The following is an 18,989-nucleotide window of genomic DNA, read 5'->3' as shown; positions in this document are numbered from 1 at the left end:
ATATTAATTTCAATTACTCACAGGAGGGCGCCATTGATAGCTAATTAATATTTTGTTTCATGATTATTCGAATGCAATTCGAATAACATCTGTGATGTGCTGATATTATAGGGGATCACATAGTGGAACGGACATATGCTTTGTAAGCCGTTGTTTTGGAAATGGGTTAACATTAATGCATGTTCGTGCGGGTGAATTCCATAGTGATATTGGTTTGTTTTTGATGATGCTGCTTTTATGTGTTTCTCCAAAGAGATACTTAATATTAAAGACGATATTTCACGCCGTCTGTAGGCTTTCTCGGGATGTAAGTGATTGTCTATGTGAGGTCAAGTAGATTTCGCTTGTAAGCTACATGGACAATCCCACGCTTGTCAGGGTTAACTGACATACCCCATTCCGAATTGTGCAAACAATCGAATTGTTTAGCGTCCTTCTGGCCCCTGTTTTTTTTTGTGTATTCATTGTCATCTGCGAAGAGGTGAACTGTTGATCAAACTCTGTGATACATGTTAAGGTTGTGAAATTAAGGTAAACGTACAAGCAAACAATACTTTTTTAATAGTTATCTCATTTGTGTAACATTTTCTAAACAAGGATAAAGCTAATACAATACTGCATTCAGTAAAGGCAGGAAGCAAAGACCTATCACAATTTCTGTTTAATGAAATTCACCAGAGCAATGCATGTGTAATCATAAAAAATGTAATTTCAGTCAAGCAGTAAAACAATGCTATGCTATTTCAATCATATAGAGCAATGTCATTTCATGCTTGTAGTTATACTACACTCAGTCAACCAGAATATTGTCATTTCAAAGGTACAGTCTGCTTTAGAGATGACAACAAGACCATTTTGCTTTGATTATTTCATTCATGCAGTGCACATGGTGAGTAGAAAGCAAATATCAATCGGAATTTCCTCTTACAGAAAGTGCTTTGTAAAGAGGAGAAAAAGAATAATATATCCGAAATGGTAGGCATCATTGGTATATTGCAAGCGCCTAATGAAAATGCAGTGACAAAAAATAGCACGCGCCTCAAATGGGCAAAACCACTTTTTAGCAGGGGTCGCTTCAAGTTGAATCACCTCATTTAGGAAAATGCATTTAATGCTGATAAAAGTTATCATTAAAATCACAAAACCACAAGAACTGAAATTAAAATAATGCAGTCATATTATTAACAAAATCGTCTCATTTACTTCGAAACCATCAGCGTTACAAAAGAAATACAGAAATAAAACTGAAGGCATTTCAGACGATACTTCATGTAATGAAAAATAGAAGTTAGTGTCTTCTTATCATTTACAAATAGACGTTTAGATAAGCATTTGTACGTTGTTATGTCTGTAAAAGGTAGCGCACCAAAAAAATCGCCTTGATTTTTTTCAATGGGACGAGCGCAAGTCAAAAACAAAAAATAAAAAGGATTTGTGTGTGTGTGTGTGTGTGTGTGTGTGAGTTTCTGAAAATATACGAGTGGCAAATGTAACAACTTTTTAATTTTGTGTGGCCTAATTGGAATTTATACGGAAATCACAATGTTGTTAAAATTTTCACGGACGGACAATTTCCGTCAAAGTAGACCTTACTAAAATTTCTCACAGTCGTAAATAAACATAATTTTTGCTTATAATATAATGTTTGCTGAAATAAAATGCATAGGTCCGTTTGGTTGGATTAAGTTTAAACTGATTTTTAAAGCTCGATAGTGATGCAAGTTTTCATCTTATTGTAACCATTCTCGAGTCCGCTTCCTAAAATAAACCAGTACGAATGTTTTATGAGACGGCGTGATTGACGTCTGTAAGTCTCGAGCCCAGGACCTTAGAATGAAAGGCTGACACCTCATCCACTAAACCACCGCTCCCCCTTGCTAGTTTGATTAAAAAGATATGCCTGAATATTTCCAGATGACTTTCAGATATTATGAAATTGATGAACATGTTACACTTTTAAATGTTTATCTTATGACACATAGTAACGCTATTGTTTTAATAGTCTAAGATTTACTCACGGTTAACATTAACTCATATCATGATTTTCATTTTCTTATGCCGAGGCCCGACTAAATTCTACGTCATTCTATGACGCTACGCCATTACCACCGGTTTTAGTTTTCAAACGTTTAGAACCACCTTTACACATCACGGTTGTTTGCGCAATCGTTTCCACTCTCCCACTAACAATATATATAGTAAAATATAACAAAATAAAAAGTGGTTTGACTTTTTTGCCAATCTAACTAAACATGAAAACAAGGAATCTGCAATATATGAATGCATTCACGCTTGTACCGGTGAAATACCATGATAGCTACTTCTATGGCATAACGTCAGATTCATTAGAACTCGATAAATGTAGATCGCAGTTAGAATGCAAAGCCCAAGCCCTTGGAATGGTTAATCTTCTTAAACAACACGGCTTGAGAGTGTCGATGTCTGAGTATTTACACATCTTTATGAACGTCTTAAAACAAATACGGGTACTGTCCTTGCATGGGATGCTCTAAAATCGAGCATTTAATTAATTCATTCTGCTTTTAGTTTGCATCGGGTTATCACTAAGTGTAGACATTTTGTTTATGTTTCCTTTACAAAGCCTTTCATCACTGATCATGTTTTTCAAGAGTGTGTGATAACCGATTGATAATTCAGTTACCAGACCTGAGAGGTATCCTGATATTAGTTCAAAAGTATCAGGTTTAATAAACCCCGTTTGTGTATTCCGCAGTCAATTTCGATTAACTAATTCAGCAACTGGATGAATGTAATTTGTATTATGGTCTTCAGGTATACGTCCTTGCACATACTGCGCATCATACTCGCTACTGTCAATAGTCTCATGAACTGGATGAATATAATTTGCTGCTTCACTATCATCAGTATATACGACCTTTGGTGTAGTTAAACGACCTAATTCGTTTTCAGTATATGGTTGATTGTATGTAGCCTCGTTTGAAGTCAACGTGGAAGGCAAAGGCCCCTGATCATCTATATCATTTGAATTTATAGATTCATAATCATTATCACCGACATTATTTGAATCACTGTCCCTGGAAAAAATAAACACAAATATAAATAATAAACGTTTTCATACCTTATTGTATTGTTTGAAATATTACCTATTTTGCTACTTCAATGTCACATTTGCTACATATAACATTTATGAAATGTAATCTGTTTGATGTCTGTATATTTAAGGAGGAAACTTCACAGAAAAAAAAAACATTTATTAGCTTATGTTGTCTTAACTGAATTTTGTTTCCGTGTACATTTACAAGGAATTCTTCGTACATATCCTGTATACCTTGTGACCTCACATTATGAGATTTTATATATCAAAATCTGAACAAAATATGTATGCTATTGTAAACAATCATTTAATTTGCAGATATTTATTCAGAAAAAAGAATAATAGAGAAACTGGTGTTTACAGTCGTCTTAAGTATGTTTACAAAGCAATGTGTTTTATTCTAAACTTAGAAGCAAAGAAAAGTAAATTATCACTAAGCAAAGAATCTTGGTTAGAGAGATCGGTTATTTTCATCTTTTCTTTACTGTTTCCCCCTAAATTCAATCGAAGTACAGACAGTGAAGTCCTGTAACAACGTTGTATTTTCTTCTTCCTTTCCAGCTTGATTTAAATGGCGACTGATTTTAGTCGAAACTCATGTTCACCAAACATTTACAATGGCTTCTATTGTAGTATGTTGCAAAGTGATTCCAAAACATAGATTTTCTTCTTTTGATCATTGCAGATGTGCAGTTATCTCCATATGTTTGGAAGGAATAGGCAGAAAATAAAAGAAATATCTACTGTTAACAAATATTAACTTTTTAAATTACCTTACAGAGTTTGTACCAGAATTCGCTCTTTGTCTTTGATTGTGTGGATGCTGACCTGGTTTATAAAAATATTTATAAAAAGTAATGAAAATAACAAATCATTAATCACTGTTAATAATGAGATAGCTTGAAATAAAGTTCTTGTTACTACTTGAGTCAAAGACAAAACTGACTGGTAATAAGGTTAACAGAAATACAGCTGAAGCTCGGTATCCTGAATTCAAAGACATCGAGCGCTTTTCTTCGAGATAACCGAAATTCCACTTAAAATGGTATTTTGTGCACATGTTTTTTTGGACGGAAGATGAAAATGTCGTCAAGATGGCCGAAATTTTCAAATAAGCGAGTTCAATATACCGAGTTTTAACTGCATTTTCTGTGAAACAATTCCTTGTTGCTCGGCTTGCAAGAAATTTATGTGAGATTTTCACGAAAATAAGTCGGGAGCTTCGGCTATACTTGGCCAGTACTTTTTGCATTATACTGAGTTTTGACTATCCTTACTTTAACAGATATTTTATAATAGATATGGTTTAAACCAATATTATGCTTATATTTCGGATAAATCGTCTTTGTTAAGGCCCTACAGCTAAATACGGAATCCGTCAAGAGTTGCAGCATTCACATATCAAAGTAAGGCAAGAATCAATCAAGGACATTTTCTACCAAACCGGAACATGAAACATATACTTTTGATTCAAATTATGTTTGAGCTATTAGACGATTTAAAAACCCAACGGGGCAACATTTACGGAACTAATTATTTGTGTATCTTAACACTAAAGTATGTTTTACATCATGTTAAACGCCCACCTCTCAAAACGCAAGGAAATATCGAATTTTCAAAGGGAGATAATTATACCGTTCAATTCAATTGCTCTGCAACGGTATACGGACTTTTATCAACTTAAATGCCAATCAATTGATTCCTTGAGTAAATTCTATTACAAAAGGAGTTATTTAGTTTGTTTTCTTGTTCGTCAGTGTTTGTGTTTTGAAACTATAAAGAATCACTAAGTCTTTCTACAGCTTAAAATTATTTAACATTATAACTGTTTGCATTCAAAGTTGGTGTATTTGAATGAAATATAATTTGCTTTACTGTATCAAAGAGCTAAAAAATTAAAATACGATTTTAAGTAAATCGTTCAGTGAAATTTATTTTACTAAAATTCAAATGTATTTATTACTTATATAAGTCAATAAATGTATAATTTCCATGATATCAGCAAAGTTATGAATAAAGCTCCTAAAACGAAACCAAAACATGAATTCAATGTATTGATGGAATCGAATATGTTATGATTTAAATTTAGCTCAAATGGTACAACTATATTTTGTATTTTTTCCAGAGTCAGTTGGTTCTTTTGTAATATCATCTGTTGACAGGACACGATGTTCATTTCTTACCTTTTAGATCGGGAAGCAAAAATGTACTTCTATAATAACAAAACAATCAGTGCTTCGTGATGTGATATGAAGGATGTTGCACTTTTCATAACTTCGAATGCACGAAAGCTAGAATCATTTTTCTTGAAGTGGATTTTACTGCAGATATTCTTATACATATAGTACCAATCCTTAACATAAACTGGTTCCCTGCAGTTTGACTTAGAATTGCTATAACTTGTATTTTTTGGTGATTCAGTCTAACACATTAAATTATTTTATAACAGATTTCCTTTTAACGTCATTTGGATGTACTCACTTACTTGGATATAATACTGCGGTCAACATTGTGAGATGTTTGGACGTCGTAAAATGTAAATTGACTGGGATTGAAATCCATTTACCGGCTTTAAGAAACAACTTTAGTACAAAAAACGAAAACATTGTTCCCGCTTCTCAAACATTCTCCAAAGAGGGATTCACATGCCACTGAATTGATTGATTTGAACGCCAAAACACCTAATAATGCGTAAGTAAACTTATGAAGCCCATATTTATGAAACTTGATCAATTTATAAAAATGAAGCATGCATTGACAGTACAATTGTCAAAACAATACATTACAGGCAGAGACAAATTCTAATCGATTGATATTTCAGTATGCCAGACGTTAAAAAGTATAAACATATAATTACTGTTGTTACATTGTACATTGTAATGCATTTTCAACTCAGTTTATCGCACCGAGGGCGTTAAGTTGAATGCAAGTTTTCGTCAATTTTTCACAAGAAAAATGAATGACCTTAATGTCGTATTAACTTAAGGTATAATTCTATAATGCAATGATAAACAACTGTGTATTGTATACTTTTTATAGTAATAATTCATTTTAACAACTTGCGTCGTACCGTCGGGATGATAATGCTCTCGAAAACTGATCATGGTGTGCAACTTTTTTTCTAAATATAACTATTGCAAATTAATAAGTTAATACAACTATTCTTGCTACAGTTTTGATATCGCTTTTAAACTTACCATTGACAGGTTGCTTTGATTGCTTACGCAAATTCCTGATAAACCCGGTGATAGAAATAAGTAGAAGTATAGTTAGAAATACCCCTGTTGACACGTGTACTTTGTATTGTGTGACTTTATCAGGCAAATTCACTGAAAAACAATGTTTTATCATTATATTGTTTGTTTCTTCATGTGGACTACTGACCTATGGACGTGCTTGTTATAAATGCATTAAATACAAAGTTTGATATTTGCTTTGAAAATTCCCAAACTGTTGTTACTATATGTAGTACTATTAACATATTTAGAACAATTAGTAAGGCTCGCTTAGAGCAGTGATGACAGAGGCTTTCTCAACAGATTGCTCGTGGTACTGTGTTTTCAATAAATGCTTTTCATTAAAGTTAGGGGGCCTCCGTGGCCGAGTGGTTAAGGTCGCTGACTTCAAATCACTTGCCCCTCATCGATGTGGGTTCGAGCCTCACTCGGGGCGTTGAATTTTTCATGTGAGGAAGCCATCCAGCTGGCTTATGGAAGGTCGGTGGTTCTACCCAGGTGCCCGCTCGTGATGAAATAATGCACGGAGGGGCCCCTGGGGTCTTCTTCCACCATTAAAGCTGGAAAGTCGCCATATGACCTATCATGTGTCAGTGCGACGTTAAATCCAACAAAATAAAATAAATAAATCATTAAAGTTAATAGATTCCAATTTAGGATTTCATAGTTGGCATTTCTGTTTTATGTCTGCCTTTCAATTCTATAACGCTATTTTAATGTTATTTATTTCAGGTTTACGATTTTAAAATTTCTGAAACTACTGTGCATCGTTTACAAAAGAAATGGCCGTAAAACAAGAGGATAAATCATTACATTAAGAACGATATTTACAAACACATGTAGTAGTAGTTAGGGTCATCTCTATAGCATAAATTTCCCTTCTTTATTTATATAAGCCGCCGCCACTTTGTTTTTTGTGGAGTAAATTTTTGAAATCGGTCGGGCGTGCCTTTATCGGTATATTAACATATCTATCCTGTAGCAGACGATTACCTAACAATAGGCAGCCGCACCCCAAGGTGAGTCATCGAGAAACAATAGGAGTCCCAACGTGTTCCCACACGTTCATGGAGAACAATAGAGCTTCTTTATTATAAATAATAGGACGGATTTTTTTTCAAGGATCTACGCCCAGTTTCACTTTATATTGCTACTTTATATTCGATTTAACCCAAAAATATAGAACGTACAGTTAGTGAATTAGGGTCAATTTTGATGCTCTGGGGATTTATCATATTTGGTAAGCCCGAGTAGTGTACATTTCAAACATCTGATTCCCGGCCGGAAATGACCTCATCAAAATTCAAAGTCATCGTAGAGGCCCGAGACTGGCAACATTAAAAAGGTCTTGTTAAATAGGTCCAGAAAATGTATTTTTAAGAGTCTATCACGAATGATTTTCTCGATATTGGGGTTTAAAACGAAATCATTCATTCGTTACACTCCGGTTTTTCCCCTTCGTTCTTGGACAAAACCTAGGCATGTAGGGTATCTCACGAAATGTCTCGATGAGCGCTTTCTACTTTGAGAGTCGAATTGAGGTTAAAATCTCTCATGCGTAAATCCATTTTCAAAACAACAGGTTTGAACCGTGAAGCCGTTATAAAAAACCATCGTTAGTAAACTGCTATTATGATCCCCTGGTAATGTTTTCTGAGGTAGTATTTGCAAGCGGATCATTAAATTTTTTCGTTACTTAAATTAACAAACTTTTAGTGGCCGAGTTATTAAAACTGGGAGCTACTGGAGCTGTCACTTTTAAGATATCAATTCGGCGTTCGTTTGGAGCAACGTTTTCTTCCTCTCAAATTGCTAAAACTTCTCTTCGCTAGGAACATAAACGCACGTTTGACATTAACACTGTGTGTTATTTATTAATTTAATTTTAAATTATTAAATCGCAAAATAATATAAATCAACTGTAAACCAACTAGAGTCCAGGAACATTCTCGGCCGAGTGGTTAATTTCGTAGACATTACTTGCCCATCACTCATGTGGTTTCGAAACATCGCACAGGGTGAGAAATCCCGCCTGACTTCGGAAAGTCAGTGGTTTTTACCCAGGTGCCAGCCTGTGATAAACAATTCAAGGAGGAGTGTCTCAGGTTTTTAATGGTACAAAATCCAGGGACACCGGTTAGACTACATAACTGACATAGTGTTGAAAAACGGCGTTAAACCCAAAATAAACAAACAAACTTCTTATAAAATAGATAAAAAAATACGACAAAATATTACTTAAGAGGTATGGCCTTCTGTGCGCTAAGGTTAAACACTTTATTGGAATTTGGCATATTTTTATTATTTTTTAGAAAAAGGAAAACTTGAATCGACATAAAAGTGACAAAGACTGTAATATTTTGACTAGTTGGAAAGCGCAAAGCGGCGCTCAGTCATATAACCATTATCTATTTATATGAGCTAGTGTTTGTTAATATTGTAAATAAGTCGAAGGTGATCAAAGAAAAATACTTTCTTTTGTTTTCAACCAAAAATGATTACTTGTTTTGCATTACTCTCTAAGTTGGTTAATACGCTCAAGTGATCTGTATTCTCGTTCCCGTGATGAGCATTATGCTATCCTATAGCGTTTCACTTAATGTTAACGTTACAAGTCCAAACTTAACGTTTTACAATGTATGGCAAATATTATTTATACTTTACCTGTAGCAGACACATTTCTAGAGTAAACTCCGTTACTGTACATAGTCTGTATCTTCACGTCATATTTAGACGAAAGCTCTGCTAGTGAAATATGTATTGCAGTTCTATTGGTATCTGAATCAATCCAAACATCAGAATGATCTATCCCTGCCTGTCGGTGATATACACGATAGCACATGACTTGTAGGGATGTATTTGGCTGTTTCCAACTCACTAGAATTCCCAGTGGTATACGTAATACCGTCATATTTACAGGAGGCGGTATTTCAGCATCTAGGAGAGAAAACAATAACATCACCTGTTTGCAAATGCAAAATTTTTGCATATAGACAAAACACGCAGAAAAACAGATAAATCTTAGAACAATGTGGTTATCAACATTGAATTGGTTAAACGGTTCTTGTATTTATTTTGAAATATATTATAGACGGCATGTAGCTGTATCTATAATATAATGATAACAGTAGTCAAATTCTCAACAAACTGAATTTTTATTCGCAATTTGTAAGAAAGCAGTATGATGCTCATCGACAATGCTGTAGCTTCTCGCTAAAGCTTATTATTTATTATAAGAGCTTGCCATTTAAAACACTCAGCCAGGAATTATGTGGCTGGTACCCTAGGAGAAGGTAGACTTTTGCCCAAAATGGCCTAAAATTTGAAAAATGTTAAATGAGGAAATCCCAAGGTTTCATTTATCAAGAAGTATTGTTTTATCGAACTGCATGCAATAATTTATAATTTATTCATTACCGATGAAAATATCTGACACTACTGTAATGGATTTGTTTTTAACAATATTCGTGAAATGTCTGTGGTTTGATATCGGTAAATGACACATACAGGACTGGTTGTTTAAACTTTGACGATCCTCGTGAATAATGCAATCAGCATCTCCTAAGTTCTTGCACCCTAAAAATCCAACAATTTCAAAATTTGGCGTATATTTCAGAAAGCTTAGTGTTGACAGGGGTGTGTCTGTGAATGATATCCAATTGTGACAAAGGTAAAGTCAATATCTGGAACACTGCAGTTATTGATTGAACCCGGGTGTACAATCAACGTTCTTAACTTTCTAGAATGTCTCAGAATCTTGCTTAATGCACTCTGAGAACGTGACTGGATAGTCTAGTTCAAATTCACTCCAAAGACATGAATGCGAACATATATTGAATCCTAAAACTAAACTTTCTGCAGGTTCTCTGTACTTTCGTTAGTAGATCTTAGAGGCTGATATATACCAAATAATACAAGATTACGTCAAGTAACAAGAAGACTTGATCTGAACAAGGATACTCCGTAGTAAGAAGTATTTAGTTTAACATCAATAGCATCTAAATAGCCAAGACAAACATGATTTCTTTTCTATTATAGGACCATTGTAACACCACATATAGCGCTCCATATATATAGAACAAATTTGTGCGTTATGCAAACGCATATAGATATAGCTTTATGAGGCTAAAAGGCATGGTCATATCGCACAAACAGCAAAAGGACCATGGCCATGGCATCCGACCTCATCCAAATATGCCAGGTTGTTTAAAATTCGCTTTTGAATTAATTCTGTAATCATATTATATGAAAATTATTATCCACCATAGGAGAAAACATGCATTCAGTCCTCTGTGGCCAGCATATGCCTAGACAAGCATGCACTAAACTATGCAGGCCTATGCTGTTCGCTGTTTAAAAGTTAAGAAATGAACTGCACATGCTCTACATACAGGACCATCGATTACAGTCAATCGGACCGATTCTGCTATTTTCAATTATTGGTTTATTACATTCTGTTTTGAAAGACCACCTCCGTCAATACACTTTTATGATGTGTTTCTTTTACAAGCAAACATGCACACATAGATCAAAATGGTCAAATCAAAAATGCTCGACATGTAATTTTGTCAAAATTATTCAAAAGGGACAAAAACATGCATTACAATCATACTATACCTCCTATTTATGTGTCCGAAATCAGTTATCCGAAAAACATGCAAATACGTTGTATTGAATATAAGGAGAAATGTGACTTTATGCAACAAAGGAATTTTCTCAGTAAGTATCTTATACGTAGATTTTCTCGTAAATTTTGTTACTGGAATATATATAAACATAAATAAAGGACGATTCTGTAAGTTGGTTGTAAAATTTTTACAAAGAGCGTTTACTGGAAGTTCCACAATGCTTTTAATGTCACGTGACCACATACTGTTCATTGATTTCTCAAAGTGATTTTTTACTGTTAAATAGTCCTAACTGTTGGACATACCGAAAAATACAGACAAAACGTTGATAAAAACGTGGAAATACAGAAAGTACATACGCGCGAATTCCATTTCCATGATGCCAATGCATAAAAGCAAATGCTTAAAGGATAGCGCAAAGCAAGGTTAACTGAATGGTGCATTCGTCCCATTTTTGGTGTAAAAGTGGTGATTGGACACTTTAAGAGTAAGGCGAGTAACTCAGTGGTAAACTTAATATCTAACTGTTACTGTAACAGTAAAAGGAACTACAACAAATTTTGAACACGTATTCAAAATTCTAGCAAACACGTGTCTGGTCATTAAAAAGCGTTGGCAGACTGGTAGTGTCTTCTTGATGTACATTATTATGACTTCTCTACCATACAATATAATCTGACTGGCACACTTATGTCTCTGGACAAAATACATTTTCCTAGGAAGAATGCTATAATTGTGGCATGCTTTTTTCTTGAAAGCTTTTATCACAAGTAATATTGCATGTTTTCAGTTCTGTTCCAATAAACGGTTTCATGAAATAGGTTAAAACCCGATTAGGTTGGGACACATAGTACGTTTGCAATAATTCCCTGGTCGCATTTCATGATAGTTACTTGGAAGATCTAAGGTTAGCCCAACTTTGTTGGCAAAGTTGTTCAATTTGTCGGTTTTCTGTTGAAGGTTGGTAGACAGCACCACCAGGTTACAGCGAAGTCAAGGTCTTCAAGCTGGGAGAATGTGGTCCACTGCATACCTCTGGGCCTGTCGCATATCTTCTTCATTACCCAATCATTGGTGATTAAGAAGATGATAGGTGAGATGATGCATCCCTGTCGCACGCCAGACTTCACAGGGAACTATTCTGACAATTTTCAATCGACTATGACACTGCTTTTGAACTTCTGGTAAAAGAGTCGTATCAGTCTGACCATCTTGGTGGGGGGGGGGGGGGGGGGGGGGGGGGATTCCGCAATTCTCTAGAATCTTCCATATGGTCTCTCGATGTACACTGTCAAATGCCTTCTGAATATCTATGAAGTTGATTTGCACCGGGGTGTTCCACACTATGCATTGCTCTATGATGTTTCGCTGTGAGTGTGAATATCTGGTGAATGCACCCTCTACCTCTTCTGAAGCCAGCCTGTTCCTGTCAGAGTATGTTGTCTATGGCTTTGTTGTTTCTGCCGAGAAGAACTCTACAAAAGACCTTGGATGGAACTTACCCCACGACAGTTTTGAAAGTCACCTTTCTTGGGGAGCTTGACAATCAGGCCTTTGGTCCAATTATCGGAGACACTTTCCTCTTCCCAGATCTTCAGGAAGAGCTCAGTCAGCAACTTACTGGAGGTGTTGATGTCAGCCTTCAGCATTTGATTTCTGCATGGATGGAGTCGTTACCAGCCGCTTTCCCGTTCTTCACCGCTTTGATGGCAGCTCTGGTTTCGGCCTCGGTTAGCGGGCTGGTATCTATGTCTAGTAGTTTAGTGGCAGATGGGGGCTCAGGTGGGTCATCTGTGTTGTACCGAGCTTGCCTTTGTATAGATAAGCAATTTTATTCTTCGTATGACTACACGAAAAGATCAACTTGTGGTGTGGTTCCTCGCAAATAACATAAGAAAGCGGCTTTGGCTTTAAAGTTTTGGCAAATGAGTGATAGAATAGTCTAACAAAGGTTCTGATACAAACTGTATCAGCAGGGGAAACAGAGAATAAAACAGCCCCACTTATCCTGTTGTGTCGATATATATTTACCTTCTGAGCCGCAACAGATATCCAACATCAAGCTAATGAATACAAGACGCGACATATCCGGAAATACCTGAGAAAGAAACAACAAGTAAACATATATAAGACCCGTCCGCTTAGCTCAATAGGGAGAGTGCAGATCTACTGATCTTGGGGTCGCAAGTTCGATCCCTGGCCGGGCATATGTTCTAAGCAGGCAGTTACTTGAGGAAAACAGGTTTGTACTGGTACGGAATCCAGGAACACCAATAAGGTTAACTGCCTGTTGTTACATAACTGAAATAGTGTTGAAAAAAAAACGGCGTTTAAAACCAAAAACAAACATGTTACAAGCTAGGTGTAATGCAAAAGTTATTGATTAAAACTTCCTTGTGTTAATGTAAGTTTACAAACTGAACTTCATTTCAGAAATTAAATGTTATTAATTTCAATATCATTAAATTATATATTGCTGTTATTATTGTGAACACATTTGATAAAATATTTACTAACTACACACGAAAAAAACAGTAAATATCTTTTGGTCAGAATGCAATATTTTTACCTTCATATTGCAACACTATCAACACAAATCGCTTGATTTACAAGAAATGTCTTGAGAAGGAATGACTTCTACACTAAATCTTCTTCGATAACATTTTATTCTCTGTAAGCCAAAATGACCTGGAAAGAATCATGAAGTCGTCTTTCAATAAAACCTTCAACATTTTCTAAATTGCCAGCCACGTATAAACATGAGGGAAAATTACTGATATGCTAAAGAATCAAGAACATTTGATTAGTCGATCGGCTTTGCTAGCAAACACAAGTTTAATGTTAATTGTAGATATCAACCAACAAGACAGATAACTTTTATGTTAATTTCCTTTTATTTATTTTTACACTGACTAGTAAAACCGAACTGAGGGAGCGTGCAAAACATGTTCTTTTCTCAACATTTGTAAAATTTTGATTAATATGGCAAGTAAAGTGTCTTTGATTAAGTTTTGTACAATTATGTTAGTCTAGTATAACCATCTCTATGTCATTAAATACAATTTTTGTGTTTGAGTTAGTAAATATTCAATTTGTTATATACCAAAATGATACTGATTTAACTTCGGATACGTCTACTTATGTTTCCACTTATATACAAAAAACATAAGCAGAAAATCGTGGTTACAAAACATATTTATACTATACTTGAATAAAACAATTGTTTCAAATTATCTGACCTATGCCGTGAATATACATTTTGTCTTTCGCTAAAATATTACGGCACCGGCATGTGCATCTGCATTCCATCATGCTCCCATACTTTTTATTGGTTAACTTATTAATCCATTACAGAGGGTCCAAGTGTTTCCGATGTTTTTTTTTCTGTAGTGTAATAGTATTCATCGCTTAAGGTTAAACTGTCATCAAGGATGTATAAATATCGTGTGTGTATCTTTATAAAGACTGTAAACAGCACATGATTCTGAAACATAAAGGGGTGTAGTGGTTGAGGTGTCGACCGCACAACACGTGGCCGTGGGTTCGAGCCCCACCCGGGCCACAAAAACGCATTCTCATATGACATAGTGCTTGTTCTTCAAGAAAGTGGAATCTAGAGTGGTCTAAATAAGGTTGAAGCTTTCGTCGCAATCGAGCTAAACACTAAACATTTAGAGAAATAGATCAAATAACCTATAAACATAGATCGTAAAAACACATATAACGTAGCCTATTAATATACGTATCACACAGAAATTAAGTGGTCTAGTGGTCCATGTCTAGTGGCTGATATAAAGTGTAACTAGTAGATCTTAAATCTAGCACAGTTTATATCTGTATAAAAAATGCAATTATTGGTACTTCTGCAACGCCTGTTACGGACATTCTGATACTGGGAAAGCCTCACCATTAAGGATAATTAAAACAAAGTTTTTTTCATCGGTTCTCTAGGCAGTCGGTTTCTTCCAGTTTAGAATAAAATTCAAATCAGCTGAGCCGTATAGTTACATTGTAGACGTTTTACGATACGTTCAGCATGTTACTAACAAAACAAGAATCTCTTATATGTAGTTGTTGATCAGTCAAAATTATATCCTGATCTTTAATGCCTGCTTTAATATGAAAGTGAACTTGAAGTTAAATTGCCAAAACAGCTATCAAAATAATCAGACACCTATAACTAATAAAGATAAAGTGTCTTGTTTAACGTGGGTAGTCGACGAAAGTCCCCACCTGGAATGGATGGATCAACTTTTGTCCAGCCGAGACCACGGCAGGCGTCATATTTACCATCCCAGCATTCAGTCTAGGCCGATACTGCCTATAGTATCAATTAAGGTAAATCACCCAGCACTGAACACATGTCAGGATATCAACCGCGACCGGGAATCGAACCCTGACCGCTGGCGTTGAAGTCCAACACTGCGCCTCAGACTCCCTTATATTTATATGTATAAAGTAGAAAAAAATATGTAACAATATTTCTTTTTAATAATATCCGAAAAAAATTTATCGCAGATTAGTTACATAACTTATATGTAGAAAAAGAACCTACATATAAAATACAATACATTCTCCTGTATCTATTGAATTCTAAGCATTTAAGATGTATCAAACAGCTGCAATTCTACAACTGCAAAACTTAGACGGGTACCAAAATGACAAACAAAACATTTCAACCAAACTAACAACGCAATATTAACCATATAAACAATTACACAAATTAATCCATACTAGGTACTTAAATAATGTATACATAACTTACATCCATAGATTGCTTACTAATTTGTTAAACACTTCAACGAATCTTAACATTAACACATAACAGATTAAGTGAAATTAAAATAAAGCGGTCTATACCAAGCACTTATGTCACTTGAAACCGGATTCATTCATAAACTTGAACACTTCATATGCATTGTAAATTACAAACCGATAAAAAGTTAACAAATGAACATTAATGACAACACGCAATTAAAAATGCCGTCGTGCACTCCTTTGGAAAAGTCAGTAGATAAAGACCTCATAAAAGCAAGATGATATTCGCCCGAAGCAAGAGGAGGAGGATAAAATAATATTAAAAGGATTTTTTTGGTGTACGCGTGCGAGCGGGGATGTAATGTGGCAGTGGGTTGAGGGCTTGGGATGTTGTGAGGCAACAATGATGGAATACTAAGGCACAAGAAACTGCAGCGATTTAAGGTGGGGGGGGGGGATAAGTATGTGTGTGGGAGAGGAGTGGGGGAAGTGTGAGTAATGTGGATGGCCTCAAATCACTTCATCACCACCCACATTTATTCCAAGTTTAAAGTCAATACCTTGAATAATTTGAATGCTTCAGGCAGAAAATACATAGGACAGACCTGAACTAAACCTGAGATCTTGACGCTTGACATACCGACCAAGTTCATGTAGTCGGTATATCGTCTACCAATATGCCAAGTTTTCTCTGGACACAAAATATGACATAAAGATTCGACCTACCGACCTGGTTCATGCACTCGATTAACAAGGCTCAACTATAATAAACTAAATCTAAATCTTTAAATGCTTTTTTGGGGAGCAGGGGTGTCAGGAGGTGAGGAGAGGTGGAATTATATTGATTGTTGCACTCCTGAAATCACCTCATCACCTTCCACCTGTATTTCAAGTTAAAAGTCAATACATTGGATAGTTGTCAACATGTGCTCGGGACACAAACTATGAAAGACAAATTTGAATTCAATTTGTAAACTGGACTATTGACCTATGGATTAAGTTCATGCTCTGTGTCATCCACTTACGAGGATATACAAAGATTGAAGTCATAGGACATAGTTTTGGTAAGGTCTACCACTATTCATACTGTGTTGGAGAACTTTCTATCACACAGAAGCAAGGAGTAATAGCATGTATACCAACAGGTAACAAAGATAAATCTCTCTTAAAGAATTGCGGGGTGGTGAAGTAAAATGTATAAAAATGTTTATTTTAGAAAAAAAATACTGTGCATTGGATAAATATATTACGTTAGAACATCATTAACACCCTTTGTAAATAATTAAATTAGCTAAAAAGTATCTTAACATAGCTCAAGAAACACCCTGGCAGTAATAAAAGTTATCATAAGAACTCTGTGACATCTTCAGAGTTATCACCTGAATTCCGTAACATTTGAAAAATCGGGCATAAAATTGTTAGAAAATGGTTCTAAAATTATTCTATTGCATGTGGTGAGGATGAAGAACGTGAATAAGAAGAATAATATGTATGAAAAAGCAAACGATTTCGATATTTTACTCAAAATGTCTTCATGTCAAAGAAGTGGCACTGATTATTAGACTAAACAGTTTTTTTCTGACGCATAGCACAATACATCAGGCAACCTTGATCATCAAACTTTAGTTTTACACCTCATTCTCTCTATTTAAAGATAAATAATTACAGTGAAACACCGCTCGCTCGAGGTCGCAAGGGGATGAGCAAAATGCTCGAGTTATCCATGGTTTCGAGCGATCCAAACATTGACCAACATACGAAGAAAATTGAAGTTTGTTTTACCAATTGTCATCGAGACCATTTGCAGAGGAAACGGTGATGCGTAATAATAATACACTCATGACATTTTCAAAAAACGTATTACAAACGTTATTTATGATAGATCGTAAATGGCAGATGTGAAGAAACAGCTAAGACATTTCATTTTTTTTTATTGAAATACTGTAATCGAATTCGCAATTTTCTTCTCCAAATTAAGATTTCATAATTATCGTCTCAATTTTATGAAAATGCTATCTTATTTCCTTTATTTGCACGCAAACAACTGTTGATTAAAATATTAAAATCTCATAATAATCTTCTCGATCCCGCAGGAAAAAAAAGGTAATAAAAAATATTAATTAATAACAATTTTGATCAATAAAAATTTTCTTCCACTTTTCATCAATAATTTATCTCATTATCAGATCAAATATACCGACAAACAAACATTTAAGATAGTCGGGGAATAGACCAGGCAATTCTCACGACGTGCGAAAATTTTAAATTAACGGATACATTTTGATCGCCGAAGGTGTGAAAAATTTTGACACCTCTGCTCGAGTTTGCCATAAGCAACAAAGAGTAAATTAATACACAGGGACCAGGTGTCATGCTCGAGCGATCGAGTTATCGATGCTCGACCCAGCCGTGGTAATTTCTCATAGAAAATAGAAGGAAATTGGCCGGGACCACATGAATTGCTCGAGCGAGCCCGGGTGCTCGAGTCATCGATGCTCGAGCGAGCGGTGTTTCACTGTACCATTTTATCCACCGATTCATTGGCTCGTCATTCAGACATCAGAAGAACTCTGTAACGTTTTCCAGGAACTCCGTAACAGTTATCAGAAGAAAACATGACAGGTTATTAGAAGAACTCCATCCTTCGTGTGACACTTCCTCCCCCGTGTTCTAGCTATATTTGCCTGTGACAGTGGTTCAGGTGGCTGTTATGCAAGTTTTTTTAAATGTTTGAAATTATATGGATGTTTGCTGTATGTGAATCAATTGAAGTCAGTTACATTGTCAATAACGCCAATGAAAAACTTAAACATTTCATTGTGTTTTTTTTTTGTTTTTTTATACGCCCGTTTGAAAAACGGGACGTATTATGTGAACGCCCCTGGCGGGCGGGCGGGTGGGCGGCGTCCACAGACCTTGTCCGGAGCATATCTTCTACATGCATGGAGGGATTTTAATGAAACTTGGCACAGTTGTTCACCATCACGAGACGGAGTGTCTTGCGGAAGAACCAGGTCCGTAGGTTTAAAGTCAAGGTCACACTTAGAGGTCAAAGGTATAATTCAAGAATGACTTTGTCTGGAGCATATCTTCTTCATGCATGGAGGGATTTTGACGAAAGTTGGCACAATTGTTCATCATCATGAGACGGGGTGTCTTGCGCAAAAACCAGGTCCCTAGGTCTAAGATCAAGGTTACACTTAGAGGTCAAGGATACAAGAATGAAAAATTCAAGAATGACTTTGTCCGGAACATATCTTCTTCATGCATGGAAGGATTTTGATGTAGCTT

At 35.5% G+C, this 18,989-nt stretch overlaps 1 protein-coding gene across 5 annotated transcripts; it reads right to left on the bottom strand.

Annotated features, from left to right (window-relative positions):
- Positions 1–544: 544 nt before the first annotated feature.
- LOC123542311 (uncharacterized) lies at positions 545–15,826 on the bottom strand. 5 transcript variants are annotated; one of them, XM_045328103.2, is made up of 7 exons: positions 15,706–15,826; positions 13,510–13,628; positions 12,972–13,038; positions 8,977–9,249; positions 6,274–6,405; positions 3,850–3,904; positions 545–3,056 (listed from the first exon to the last, which is right to left on the bottom strand). In XM_045328103.2, the coding sequence occupies exons 2-7, from the start codon at positions 13,513–13,515 to the stop codon at positions 2,735–2,737; spliced, it is 855 nt and encodes a 284-aa protein (XP_045184038.2). In that variant the 5' UTR covers positions 13,516–13,628; positions 15,706–15,826; the 3' UTR covers positions 545–2,734. The 5 variants fall into 5 exon arrangements, with proteins under 5 accessions (XP_045184038.2, XP_053388144.1, XP_053388143.1 ...); XM_053532169.1 differs by lacking the exon at positions 15,706–15,826 and adding an exon at positions 15,496–15,609; XM_053532168.1 differs by lacking the exon at positions 15,706–15,826 and adding an exon at positions 14,180–14,472.
- Positions 15,827–18,989: the final 3,163 nt, after the last annotated feature.

This window comes from Mercenaria mercenaria, chromosome 19 (assembly GCF_021730395.1).
Source record: "Mercenaria mercenaria strain notata chromosome 19, MADL_Memer_1, whole genome shotgun sequence".
NCBI lineage: Eukaryota > Metazoa > Mollusca > Bivalvia > Venerida > Veneridae > Mercenaria > Mercenaria mercenaria.
Note: the sequence above shows the minus strand (reverse complement) of the source record. Positions and strands in the feature narration are given on the sequence as shown.